Genomic DNA, 15,181 nt, shown 5'->3' on the forward strand with positions numbered 1-15,181 from the left:
ATACGGCAGTACCATGGTGAAAGTTCAATAAACAATATGTTTGGATGTCCCCCACTATAGTAGTAGGGGACATATTGTTTTTGCCCTGTCTGTTGGTCTGTCTGTTTGCGCCAACTTTAACATTTTGCAAAAACTTTTGCTATATTGAAGATAGCAACTTCATATTTGGCATGCATGTGTATCTCATGAAGCTGCACATTTTGAGTGGTGAAAGGTCAAGGTCATCCTTCAAGGTCAGAGGTCAAATATATATGGCCAAAATCGCTCATTTTATGAATACTTTTGCAATATTGAAGATAGCAACTTGATATTTGGAATGCATGTGTATCTCATGGAGCTGCACATTTTGAGTGGTGAAAGGTCAAGGTCATCCTTCAAGGTCAGAGGTCAAATATATGTGGCCCAAATCGCTTATTTTATGAATACGTTTGCAATATTGAAGATAGCAACTTGATATTTGGCATGCATGTGCATGAGCCATCTCAGGGAGCTGCACATTTTGACTGGTGAAAGGTAAAGGTCAGAGGTCATCCTTCAAGGTCAGAGGTCAAATATATGTGGCCCAAATCGCTTATTTTATGAATACTTTTGCAATATTGAATATAGCAACTTGATATTTGGCATGCATGTGTATCTCATGTAGCTGCACATTTTGAGTGATGAAAGGTCAAGGTCATCCTTCACTAAGTCAAGGTCATCCTTCAAAGTCAAAGGTCATATAGGGGGACATTGTGTTTCACAAAAGCATCTTGTTTTTAAGAATTCATTTATTAGTTTGTAAGTACTTGAGTATGTAACTATCCACTGACGGGACAGACAAATAAGTAATATATGAACACTAGAAGAAATACAAATGAAGAAAATGTTAATGTTGATTGCATCCAGAAGAAAAACATGAGATAATATCGATCTTATGATGATGTTCCCTGGATAATATGAATAATTATCAAAATATAAATTGCTGAAAACATTAACTTAACGTTATATAATGCTCTTATGGTGTAAAAAAATATATTGAATGGCTAAACAATTCAAAACGAAGCTTTTAGTGTATAAACTTGCTGCCTACATATTGCCATAGAATAAATTGTTTTTCATAGAAAAATACAACTTACTATTCTTGACACCTGTTCAGCATACAATCTATGCCACCAATTGACTTTAGCAAACGATCATAATTTTGTTTTATTTACTCATAAAGTAAAAACTGTATATAATGTTGGTATTAAAAAATGGTCAAATTAAACAAATATCTTCAAGAATTAATGCGAAAAATGATGCTGTATTAATAAAATATAAAAAAGCAGTTCTACTATGATTCTTTACGAGTATGCATCAAAAACAAATTTACATTTCTCAAAAACCTTCTAATTAGCATTTTTTGACATAACATTGGTGCTTTTTTGGACAAGTGTTGACAACAATGTTGATTTCTGATGATCATTCTTGGATATTTTTCTGTTGGCCTTTCGTTGAAGATTACCAATGACATCAATGCACACCGCTACTACAATCTAGTTGATCTTCAGTAACTCTACTTCGAATATCAGAGTGGCGTTTGGTGGAATAGTGCATCGCAGTTAAGGAAAAATATGTGTTCCTTCATAACAATATAAGGGATGTTCATGTACATATACAGAACAGTTACTACTCGGATTGCACTATAGTTAGGATATACACAAACTGAAATAATTGCAAGTAAACCTTGCAAGTATTTTCAAGCTTATGCCACCTCTTCAATTACAGTCTTCAACACCATAAATTGAATGACGAGGTAAAATTATGATGCTCTGTTTACAGGATCGGGTTTGCATAAAATTTTAACAACTAATTTCAAAATGTTTGGACATTCATTTAAACATTTCTATTATTATTTATAAAACAAGAAAAAAAGAAATATAATCAGCTCTTTTCATTTATAGCCAATTTTTCTAAATAAAAATACAGTGTGCACATTATTCTTAAAATGTTACAAGCACACCATTTTTCTATTTATGGTAACACCAACCTTTTTAAGCCTTGTAAAAATGCCTTACCAACACAAACCCTGCAACCCTTACCCTTAATATCCCAATATCAAGGACACCATTTATACAAGGATAACACCCTTGGCACCCAGGATCTGTATCTTCCAGTAAACAATAACATCTAACACAAGATGCTTTGCAAAACCACACCAGCCATCCCAGAACTCAAAAGTTCAGTATAAAGAATAACAATTACATACCTTGCTTTACAAACAGACCCCCAGCAACCCTCACACTGATTAATCCAGTTTTAAAGACTTATATTTAACACAAAAAGCTTAGCAAAAACCACCCCTGAATCCCTGGCACTGAATATTTTATTAAAAAAAATTAAAATTTACATAAAAAGTAAAATGCTTTACAAAAACCACTCTTGTGACCCTGGCTTTGCATACCAGTATTTTAGTATTAAGGTAACATTAAATACAAGGTTCTTTGAGAATACAAACCCTGGGACACTGAGTGGCACTGATTATCACAGATGACATAAAACTTCAGATGCTTTGATAATAACATCCCTTCATCCCTTGCACTGCGTATAACAGTTTTAAGATGAAATTTTACACAAGATGCTTTGAGAAAACCATGCTTGGGACTCTGGCACTTAGTTTAACAGTATTGATATAAAATTTAAAAATATTTGCAAATACCATCCCTGCCACACTGGCAATGTGTATAACAGTATTAATATAACATTTAATACAAGATGCTTTGAGAATACGATGCTTGCTACCCTTATACAGCATATTAAAGTATCAAGGATATGCTCCACCTGCTCCCTTGGCGCCGTAGCCGTAGTCAGGGGTGATGGTCAGTTTGCACTTCTCTCCCAGGGACATCTATAACATAACAGCCCCATGTGGCAAACAGGCTAACAGGTGGGGTAACCATCTTACTTAACATGTTATGGTATATCTACACAATGCACCAACAGCTATAATTACTTTGTCAGTAATTTAATCTTTCATGTGTATTTTTATGAACATAATGATTGCAAATAATTTTTTGTCAAAGTTTAAAATATTTTTATGGTTAACGACATACCTGCATAACACCTTCATCCCAACCTAAAAACAAGGAAACCGTTAAACAGGTGACTTTCAAATAATATATTATGGTTCATCATAAATATGTAACTAATAAACATATTCAGAATTACATGTATATTTTGATGAGTGTATATAGTTTACTTAACTGGTGTTTTGTTTAACTAATGATGCAACATAGATAATCATACATGTACATGTAAGAAGTTGAAAAGATTTCAAAATTGGCGAATGGCTTAGGTTTAAAGTACATTTTTCTACCTTACAAAACATAAATCATAAAATGCAATGCAGAAGACGTACATGTACAATGCAATACCAATATAATTGGCGTAATAGATTTGGATTTATAATCAGACCTAAAATTATCCCTATTCAAGAATGTTACACAGACAACAGGTGACACAGAAGAGATCCTTCAGACAGCACACAAAACTTTCAGTGCTCAGGTTAGGAAAAAATTTACCTATTCAACCTGGATAATATCCAGTTAAAGTAATGTGAGGGGTAATCTGCTGAGTTTGAATTAGACTCAACCTTTATTCACACATTAAAAAAACAGGTCTACATGTAAATGTTACCCTTAATGACTTGGCCGACTCCAATGGTGAATTCAAAAGGCTTTCCACGGTCACGGGAGCTGTCAAATTTCTTTCCATTGGTCAAAGTTCCTAATATCAAAACAAACCACAAATGCTTTAGTAAACTTGTTTATCTAAATAAAATAATATACAACATTAAAATATGCGTAAATGAAGGGTTCATTCAAGGAAATAGAAGGAATAAATCCAATACTGCCCCCATTGTAAACACTCATTACCATTTCACATTATTGAGAAATATTTTTCTTAATTCAGTATGATACTTCTCGTAGTACATGTTGTATAAGCAGCAATCAGTTGACTACTGTTTAACAGCTGTCACAGGGTACAAAAGTCAACTAGAAATATTTCCTAAACAAACTATTAGGTAAATTTGGAACAAGGCATAAATCTTGGTATACACTGCATTTTTCAACAAAGAATTATATACAGTATAACCTGTTGTATTTACTTATTTTGACCTCTAATAATTAAATTAGACACCTGCATAGGGCCCAGATAAGCGGACCATACCATGCCCTATAGAATACATTTTATATATTTGTATTTTATAGACACCTGCATATAAAATACATAAACATATATATATATAAATATTGCATCAAAAAAATTGATTTAACCACAAAACTGTATGCTTGTTTGGATTTTTTTAATTGCCGCAAAATGAAACCACATGGGGTCATAATATCACAAAGATAAATTTAGAACAGAAAATAAACAGTTGTCTAAGAGAAAAAAAACAAAAAAAAGATGTCTATTTTAAGTTCAATGTCTTATTCCATATTCTTTTAACAGCGTTTTTATGGAAAAAACTTACCTGTGTAGTGCATAGACAGTTTACTCCCTTTCTTTGGGTAGTTAGTACCTGAAAAAGGTACAAGCATTCATCAATGTTTACATTGAATTTTAATTTAAACTCTAAATTAACTAGGCATTTCTATATTTTACAATAGCTTTTTCAGAGACAAAACAGCTCTCACCATAACAGGCATTTATTTTTCTGGAACAAAGAATTTTGTCTCATCCCATGTGAATTCTTTGGGAACCAATAATAATTGGGAATTCACTGTGAGTTGTTCAGAAGCTAAGCATTTTGGGGATTTCGCATTGTTCTATATGAGCCCAGAATTTTGGGGAATGAGCTGTGTATTCTTCTGATAGCCCAAAATTTGGGGGAATTTGACTTTATCATAGTTGTTCATGTATTGCATTCAAATTTCAGATCAACAAGGCCAGACTAGGTTACAGTATAAAAGATGAGCCAGTCACACTACAACATAGTACTGTAGCTTAACTGTAGCCTAAGAAAACAGGGAGCATTGGCAGTAAGCTACATGTACCTTTAGTATATTTATAGTATTCATAATAGTATCCAATTACATTGATCGTTCATTTGTTATCCAATCAAACAGCATGCAGTGGATTCAATGGGGACAACCTTTCGCAATGAAATTCTGGATACCATGGGGTGGTTCAGTAAATGGCAGCAAAATTGGTGTTACTGACCAACTTTTCATCATAGCACACTCTGCTATCTTGCTAGCACAGCTTTTCTCTTCTAGGCAACACAATTTTAAATCTCTGTCAAGACACATGTGAATTTGGTGATCACCATACCTGACAGGTGGATCGAAACTACAGCAAAAGATGATAACAGTATGAAATTCAGCATTTTTCCCTTTTTACAAAGTACAAGAAATCAGCACTTTCCCAAATAGAAACAAAACTGCAAATTTCCTGATTGATGTCAGAAAAATTCCCAATTGAAGGTTTCAAAAAAAATATTTTTTTTGTAATAAATAAAATGCAACATTAAGTTAGTTTCCCTATGCAGCTCTATGGCATAAACCGAAGTAAATATAATATTGACAACACTACGTTATACATTTTTAAGTCCAAATATGAAAACTTCCCATGCGAATTTTCCCAACGTCAGGGTTTTTCGCGCACATTTTCCCAATTGGGCTGGTACCGGTACTTTTCTACATTGGCCAAAAAATGGTTGCATGGGCTCCGAGTATTTCGGTTCACTTACATTCCTACACTCGAAAATAAATACAGACATGACTAAAATGAGGAAAAAACTAGAAAATTGCATTTCAAAATCTTACAGCAAGTGAAAAACTTCAAATGTATCCCTATTCCATTCATTTTTGTTGGTCCTCTTCATTAAGCTACCACATAAATTGCAAAGTAAGGCAGATGACCATACTAGTGTAAACACAACACTTTTATGTATTTGATTAATTTAAAGATATTTTTTTTATTTTTTCCCCCGATTTCATAAAATATTAAAAGGAAAAATATGTGGGTGCACATCGTGAAAATAGGTGACATCCTGATATACACATGATCAGGCTATGTAAAGTATTTTTCTTATAGGTCACTTTGGCTACAATGTATTAGTTTTATACATGTACCGGTAAATTCAATTTTATAGACAAAATTTATACTTTTTTCACGGAATTCGGTTTGATCAGGAAGAACTCTGAGCTATACAATCATATGTACTTACGAAAGCTCAAGCATTCAAGAAGAACTACAAGATCATTCATTACAACCTAGTTCTTCTTGAATGCTCTGAGCTTTTATGAGTATATGCATACAGCTCAGAGTTCTTCCTGTTAACCAAAGTTTTAATGTTAAAAAAGTATGTCTCACCTATGTCGATAAAATAGAGTTCAATTAACCTAATACAATAGTAACATCATAACAAGAGCACCGCCTTGCGGGTGCAGACCGCTCATCTATTTTCTTTTTAAAGGTGAAGGGACTCTCATTTTCAATCACAAAGGAGGGAGGGGTGGAGTGAAGAGCGGTGCATTGTGTGGGGGTGTGGACATTTATTACATTTTCTTCCAAAAATGCAAAAAAAAAAAAAAAAAAATCGGGGGGTGGGGGGGTGGGGGGGGTGGGGGGGGATTCTTGGGTGTGATGGTTGGACGGTATTTCAAACATAAAATAATAAAAATAAATATTTGTGTTTTTTAACCGTTTCATAAAAAAAAATGGGGGGGGGGTGAGGTGGGGGATATAGTGTGAGGGTGTGGTGGTAATTTGTGAGATGATCTTAAAAAAAAAAAAAAAAAAAAGGGGGGGGGGGATTCGGGTGGGGGGAGGGGGGGTGGGGGGGATTCTTGGGTGCGATGGTTGGACGGTATTTCAAACATAAAACAAGGGACAAAATTGTCACAAAACCAGGTTTTCATTGTGAAAAAAAAATCTGATAAAGGGAGAAAACTCAAACTGAACTTTTGAAATGACCAAAAAAAAATTAACCCCCTTTGTAATTTTTTTTTTTTTTTTTAAATCTATTTTTAGTCGTGGCGACCTTGACATTGGAGATATTGACGTGATTCTTTCGTGGGACACACCGTCCCATGATGTTGAACAAATGTGCCAAATGATTTTAAAATCTCACAATGAATGACATAGTTATGGCCAGGACAAGCTCATTTATGGCCATTTTTGACCTTTGAACTCAAAGTGTGACCTTGACCTTGGAGATATCGACGTAATTATTTCGCGCAACACACCGTCCAATGATGGTGAACAAATGTGCCAAATGATTTTAAAATCTGACGATGAACGACATAGTTATGGCTCGGACAAGCTCATTTATGGCCATTTTTGACCTTTGAACTCAAAGTGTGACCTTGACCTTGGAGATATCGACGTAATTATTTCGCGCGACATACCGTCCAATGATGGTGAACAAATGTGCCAAATGATTTTAAAATCTGACAATGAACGACATAGTTATGGCCCGGACAAGCTTATTCCGCCAGCCCGCCAGCCAGCCAGCCAGCCCGCCAGCCAGCCAGCCCGCCCGCATTCGCCAATCTAATAACCAGTTTTTTCCTTCGGAAAACCTGGTTAATAATCAAAATAAATAGTTTTGTTTTTTAACCGTTTAAAAAAAAAATTGGGGAGGGGGTGGGGTGGTGGGGGGGGGTATAGTGTGAGGGTGTGGTGGTCATTTGTGAGATGATCTTAAAAAAAAAAAAAAAAAAAAGAAAAAAAAAAAGGGGGGGGTTGGGGGGGGGGGGGGGGGGCACGGGCGATGGTTTGGGTGGAGTCTATTGTGGTATGTCAGGTAAGAGTAGTTTTGTCAAAGTATCAATCAAATCTAATCATAAATAAAGAAGTTATGGCAATTTTAGAGAAATTTAATAATTTGACCTTGAGAGTCAAGGTCATTCAAAGGTCAAGGTAAAATTCAACTTGCCAGGTACAGTAACCTCATGATAGCATGAAAGTATTTGAAGTTTGAAAGCAATAGCCTTGATACTTAAGAAGTAAAGTGGATCAAAACACAAAATTTAACCATATATTCAAAGTTACTAAGTCAAAAAAGGGTAATAATTCCGTAAAAATGACATCCAGAGTTATGCAACTTGTCCTTTTACTGTACCCTTATGATAGTTTGCGAGTGTTCCAAGTATGATAGCAATATCTATGATACTTTAGGGGTAAAGTGGACCAAAACACAAAACTTAACCAAACTTTCAATTTTCTAAGTATAAAGGGCCCATAATTCCGTCCAAATGCCAGTCAGAGTTACATAACTTTGCCTGCACAGTCCCCTTACGGTAGTTAGTAAGTGTTGCAAGTATGAAAGCAATAGCTTTGATACTTAAGGAATAAAATGGACCTTAACACAAAACTTAACCAAAATTTTCAATTTTCTAAGTATAAAAAGGGCACATAATTCTGTCAAAATGCACGCCAGAGTTATCTAACTTTGCGTGCCCAGTCCCCTCATGATAGTAAGTAAGTGTACCAAGTTTGAATGCAATAGCATTGATACTTTCTGAAAAAAGTGGACCTAAACGCAAAACTTAACCAAAATTTTCAATTTTCTAAGTATAAAAAGGGCACATAATTCAGTCAAAATGCACGCCAGAGTTATCTAACTTTGCCTGCCCAGTCCCCTCATGATAGTAAGTAAGTGTACCAAGTTTGAATGCAATAGCATTGATACTTTCTGAGAAAAGTGGACCTAAACGCAAAACTTAACCGGACGCCGACGTCGACGCCGACGCCCACGCCAAGGTGATGACAATAGCTCATAATTTTTGTTCAAAAAATAGATGAGCTAAAAACACAATAACTGTTGTCTTCGTCGACTTCGACATAAATTGAGTCACTCGTGGAGAAATACTCACAACAATAAGAGATGTGTTTGTCAAAAACACAACGCCCCCTATTGCACCGCTTTGAAATAAAATTTCAATATATCATTCAGGGCCCTCAATCTATTAAATCTGCCGCCGAAATTTGGCGGCAGTCCCCCACCGGAAAAGTATACTTTTTTCCCCCTTTTTTTTTTTAATAGAAAGATGTGTCTCATGATTATTATATCTCAATTCTATTTCAATTTATTGCAAACATACTAAATTATGAAAAATGCAATGAATATAGTGCAAACATGTACAAATGTAAAAATGAAAGAGTAAGTAAAAAAATCCCCCAAAAAGGGAAACGCCGCGAAAATTCCCCCTCCCAAGGGCTGCGGACCCCTTCCCCCAAAGTAGTGTGAGGGTGCTGTCATTTGGCAAAAAAAATCTCCCTTTTAAAGCTTATTACTTCCCTAGGATTGTATTTTTTTACTTTTGACATTGAAGGATGACCTTGACCTTTCACCACTCAAAATGTGCAGCTCCACAAGATACACATGCATGCCAAATATCAAGTTGCTATCTTCAATATTGCAGAAGTTATGGCCAATGTTAAAGTTTACGGACGGACTGACGGACGGACAGACAGTTCAAATGCTATATGCCACCCTACCGGGGGCATAAAAACTTAACACAACAACCGTTATCAAACTGAAGGCTGAAGATTTGAATTGACGATTCGATCCATCTTACTGAGGTTCAAGAGAAAGTCGGTGTATTATGATTGGTTGACAAGACATGAGATCTAACTTGCGGAGGATTCCGGAGAAAATCAATAGCTTATTTTCGAATTTGCAGTGCTTTGCTTTTTCCATTGCAAAAACATACACATTTTCTTGAACTGTTGGCGGGTTTGAAACTTTGGATTAATATCATTATTTCACGAGCACACCAAATCACGTAACTGTAAGTTGTTTTAATTTGTGCATTAGTGTTGTATACAAGATATGTTTGTGTATATTTATACCAGAAAATAGTTACTGTTTCCATACCCGTAGCTAGGGGGGGTGCGTTGGGTCGCACCCAACATTTTTTTATCAGTCACTAAGTATGGTCCATGAAAGTGAAATTTCATATAAAAATGCTCTTTAACTACAGTCTCTAAATACAGTTAAATCATGCAGGATTTTAAGTTTCATTTTCAAAATTTGCTAGGAGGAGGACCTCCAAATTTTCCCAATTTCATGAAAATGCCGATAAAATTCCCAATTCCAAAGCCATGGGCTATCTTCCCAAAAAGTGGAGAAAAAAACCCTGTTCCAACAAACGCAAAGCCATAGTTGATGATAGACGGCTCATATTCCATACATGGCCAAGTCCTCAAGCAAACCAACACAGCAAAGTACTTTAGCGTTATACTCGACAATACCCTGTCCTGGAACAGCCATATTGACGCAACATGTAAGAAGGCTAATAACACCACAGCACTCTTTAAGAAGAAACCTGAGCGCATGCCCACAAGATATCAAGGCCACATGCTACAAGTCCTTGATCCGACCTCAGCTGGAGTATGCAGCATCAGTATGGGACCCGCACACTAGGACAAACATCGACAAGCTTGAGAAAGAACAAAGAAGGGCTGCTCGATTCTGCACAGGGGACTTCAAACAAGCCAGCAGTGTCACAGCCATAATGAAAAGGCTTGAATGGGACACACTTGAAGCCCGTCGCCAGCACTCCAAAGCCATCACAATGCTCAGGATTGTAAACAACCTAGTCGACATCCAATCCCAGCACATCCTACTACCAGCTGGTGTTCATTCAAGAGGCCACGCGAACAGGTTCCTTGTACCCTTTGCCAGCGTCAATGCCTACAAATACTCCTTCTTTCCCTCTGGCATCCGCATCTGGAACAGCCTACCAGAAGCGACGATCATGGCACCATCCCTCGACGTCTTAAAAACCAGGATGGACAAGCCAAGGCCTTAACTCTGGAGCATCTTGTTTTTATCTTGGTTTTAGCCGTTTTGCACGTGTTTCCCCTTACGCATGTACATAGTCACAATTGTGTGAAAATGCTCCAGAGGAGCCCAGAAGACTACCCGGAAGAAGAACAATCGTTGGTGGGAAAATTAGCACCCCCTTTTAGTTTTCAAATCCCTGGCTATGGGCCTGGTTGCAAATATTACCGATAAAAGTGTCGCCTGGATTCCGGGTGGCACGTTTCCATGAAATATCTCGCTACCATTTGAAACTCCCTGCGACAAGGATGGTCAATAGCTGGGAGTTGAAATATTGCAACTACATAACAACCTAGTGGCAATAATTCAACTCTAAGCTTTATAGCCCAATGGGCTGCTTCCAGTTGCAATGCGCTCTCTCTTGTCCATGGGTACAAAATGTTATAAACAATGCAAGGGTTAAGGAACACTGAATCTGCAAGAACTTATTAAAGTTTACCTATCTAAACCACAAACTTATCTAAATGGTACCATTGTAGGTCGCCGTGGTGTAATGGATATGGTGACCGCCTAGCGACAGGGAGGTCACGGGTTCGATCCCCACCGCGGGAGCGTTCTTTAGATCTCCCCAAAGACACCAAGTACTGGTTCTAGGCCCAGGAAACGGACTTGAGAGCGTTTATATAAGCCTTGGGCTTTCGATGCAATCGAGATAAAATAAATAGCTTTAAACCAAATGGTACCATTAAAGCAAGAAATAATTGATTTTATTGACTTAGGTTTTGTTTTGTACGCTGACTCCGCCATATTGGAAAATTGACCCAATATTGGTTAGGTCGCAGTACACCAATATTTTGCACGTCGGGTTATGTGCTCCAGCCTATTAAGTTGATAACGATGTAGTATTCGATACAGAATACACTGTTTCAAATTTAAACATAAACATGTCAGCGAGAAAAGTGTGTTGAAACATCGTCGTGTTTTTATAGGGTGCATGCATCCGTAGGTTGCCATTCAGGTAAATTTAACATGGTTTATGAAGTTTATTCATTATTTTCCTCGATTTGTCTCGAATGACGTCTGTTAAGTGAAGCGGACGGATTCGCTGCACTGAACTGCACCCATGTTTATGAAGGGTTGCATATGGACTGCCAGAGCCGCCATAGCAAAAATTATCAAAGGCTTTGGGAGTCCGTTTATATGGACTACATAACAACCCAAACATGCCAAAACAGACCAAAAACACGTGCGTATCCGGTTTGCTTTACACTTTAAGCGATTCACGGAACTAATTGCTGACATGCAAAGGCGATAATAAACCCTAAAAAATTGAAAGCATGGTCGCATCTTACCATCTCCTGGATTAATAACTTCTCTTGTAACTCCCATGACTGCTTTGGGTCAACCGATCAACAGGATTCACAAGCCGGCTCAGATTATTTTTTCAATTATCCAGTGCGCATGAGCAGGATATTGATATTTTGCGGCTTTAAAAAGTTATATCCGTGTGTATCTGAAATATAATCTTCTAAATTTAACAACTCACACAGATCTTTAAATAAAAAATTTGGTAAATCTTTACATAGATAAAAGTTAAATTGAGAAATTGATATTATTCGTCTCGTGTCCCACTTCCTTCAAAGTATAAATTAATTAATAAAATATTTAAGTTGCTATAATGACATTAATGAAAACATATTAGTTTTAATCTGAACATGTGCGGACCCTACGAATCAGTAATTATTTATAAAAATGACGTTGCAATAAATGGCAACTGTTCTCTTATATCATCGTTTAATGACAAAAATAAGGATAAATGTGTTAATACCTTTATTAACAAATATATGTTAAAAATACATGTATGACAATTTTGAGTGATCTCGACATACACACATTCGAAACATTGTGAAAGTGCTAAGACTGAACCCTTTTGCTGTGCTGCTGGCGGAAAAACTTCTTAAGCGGGGAGCAGATTTAGAAGTGCCACCGAATCGCGATATACACTGTTTAGGGAGAAAAATTGGCTGTGATTGAAGCTCTTGAAAAGGCTCGCTATTTTGTGCTCGGATACAATTAACCATATTATTGCTGTGGTCGTAAGCCCCTCTTAAAGCTATAAGGAGACATATTCCTTGAAAGTAACCCAAACGCTTGACTCCGAAATTTAAAAGAGAAGACTCTTCGTCATGTTCATGTTACAAATTCAAAATGATGAATATACCAGGTGCGAAACATCGAGCACCAGACGTCGTCTTACGCAACCCAACTGAATAAGCAAATACTATGGTACTAATTGATGACGTGTCTGCGGTCTGTTTGGAAAATTAATTCTACCTCTACTCTTCGGCCGTCAGCTTCGTTGAAAACTCGAAATGTGTGACGTGTGACAAAGTGCGAATTGCTTCATCAAGTGACGAGAACACCCATCAATTAGTAGAAATCATCGAAGTAGGTTCCCAGATACTCGTTGTGATCTCCCACCTTCCCCGCAAAGCTTCTATGGGATTAGAGACAATTGTCTACGGTTTATGGTGTTGCTATTTACAAAGATAGACCGGTGATTTTCCCCTCTCTTAGACAGACTATATAAGCATATATTTTCTCTGCACATCAAGGTGTCACATCAATGACATCCAGAGCGGAGCAATCAGTATTCTGGCCAATAATCACCGCCGACATAATAAATATGAGGAAAAATTGTACATACTGCAATAGAATGGCACCATCTCAACCGAATTCTACCCCACCACCATTGGTGTATGCGTAATACCTGTTTCAATGCATATGTGATGACTTCTTTCATAATAAGGGTGTGAACTATCTTGTCATAATCGACAGATATTCAAAATTGCCGATCGTAGAGCAATAATATACAAATGGATCAACAGGTCTCATTGACAGTTTGAAAAAAACGTTTGTCACTTTCGGAATACTAGATGAACTGGCGTCAGATGGCGGTCCGGAATTTACCTCTCTGTAAACTCTAGATTTCTTGAAAACTTGGGAAGAACACCAGAGCGGAGGTTGGTGTCAAAACAGTAGAACTGATGCTCTCTGAAAACATTGGACCTTGCTGGAGGGTTTTTTGAGTAGCATCCTGTATGTATTCCCTAAATGCAGGCCAATTTGCCTTTTTATAGAGACGGCATGTTCTGGGGATCTGTTTGAGGATTGTAGGTCTTGCTTTGACAGTTGCAAAGACAATATCATGATCTGATCGAGATTCCTGGTACTATCTCAACTCTCTCAACAAGGTTGTAGTTTTTAGTAAGGAGCAGATCCAGGATGTTTCATCGCCGAGTTACTTTCGCTCACCATCTGGGTGAGGCTAAATTCTTCTATGACCTCGAGAAATTTGTCATATACAGGAGAGGTGCTGCACCCTGATTAAGGGGATGGTTAGTGCTCTGTATCCCAAAGGAGTTTGGGGAAATTGAAGTCTCATATGATGATTTTTTTGGTCATTTAACCTTACTGCCCAGTGCAAGAGATTTATCAAGCTCAGTAAGGCTTTCCATGTCACTCTCATGTGGTCTGTAGTAGGCTGCGACATTAAGGGGCTGACTTCCCTTAATATGTATATTGATCCATAGGATCTCACAATCAGTGTTTAGTTTAAGCAGTGCAGATGTGAGAAGTGTGTTTTTAACCAGTATGAAGACTCCACCGCCCTTACCTTTGGCCCTGTCCCTGCGGAAGCCTAGTTACTCGGGAAAGATTTCACTGTTGTAGTGGCCATTAGTCAGCCAGAATTATGTTGCGGTCATGATGTCTGGATGACGTGTGTGGAACAATTTTTGGAACTCCAGTTTTTTGTTCACTATGGATTGGCAGTTGATACAGACAATGTTCAATTTGGATATGTGTAGCAAGGTTCGGTATAAGGAGAACTTATACCGCCTTGCTATATGAGCTAGCTTTTATAGCGACGCGGTAGAGTGTCTGCCTGATTTTGGAACCGGGAGGTCCCGGGTTCGATCCCCATGGTGGTCGGGGATTTTTCTGGTCGGGTTACATTGGCGCCCAACGGAAAAGACCCACCATGTGTGTCAGACGTCCCACATATGTCATGGCAACAGGAAATTCGTGGAAAAATTCACAATAAAAGGGGGTGTATGTAGCAGGGTTCGGTATAATGAGAAGTTATACTGCCTTGCTATATGAGCTAGCTTTTATAGCGACGCGGTAGAGTGTCTGCCTGATTTGGAACCGGGAGGTCCCGGGTTCGATCCTCCATGGTGGTCGGGGATTTTTTTGGTCGGGTTACATATGTAATTTGTGGGTTTCTTGGTGGTTATTTGTGATATTGGATTGATCATCTGCTATAAGAGAAGAGAAGCGATATACATGAGGCAGCCACACTAGAAGTTTTCAAAACCCTTACTACTGTGGCTGTCATTGTCTCCTGATCCACATCTAGACACT

At 37.5% G+C, this 15,181-nt stretch overlaps 1 protein-coding gene across 1 annotated transcript; it reads right to left on the reverse strand.

Moving 5' to 3' along the window:
• Positions 1–749: 749 nt before the first annotated feature.
• On the reverse strand, positions 750–12,259 carry LOC127844413 (uncharacterized). Its single transcript, XM_052374580.1, has 6 exons — positions 12,109–12,259; positions 4,493–4,540; positions 3,655–3,744; positions 3,072–3,094; positions 2,793–2,866; positions 750–1,569 (listed from the first exon to the last, which is right to left on the reverse strand). Exons 1-6 carry the CDS (start codon positions 12,143–12,145, stop codon positions 1,515–1,517), a joined length of 327 nt encoding a protein of 108 aa, XP_052230540.1. The 5' UTR covers positions 12,146–12,259; the 3' UTR covers positions 750–1,514.
• Between the last annotated feature and the right edge of the window lie 2,922 nt (positions 12,260–15,181).

This window comes from Dreissena polymorpha, chromosome 9 (assembly GCF_020536995.1).
Source record: "Dreissena polymorpha isolate Duluth1 chromosome 9, UMN_Dpol_1.0, whole genome shotgun sequence".
NCBI lineage: Eukaryota > Metazoa > Mollusca > Bivalvia > Myida > Dreissenidae > Dreissena > Dreissena polymorpha.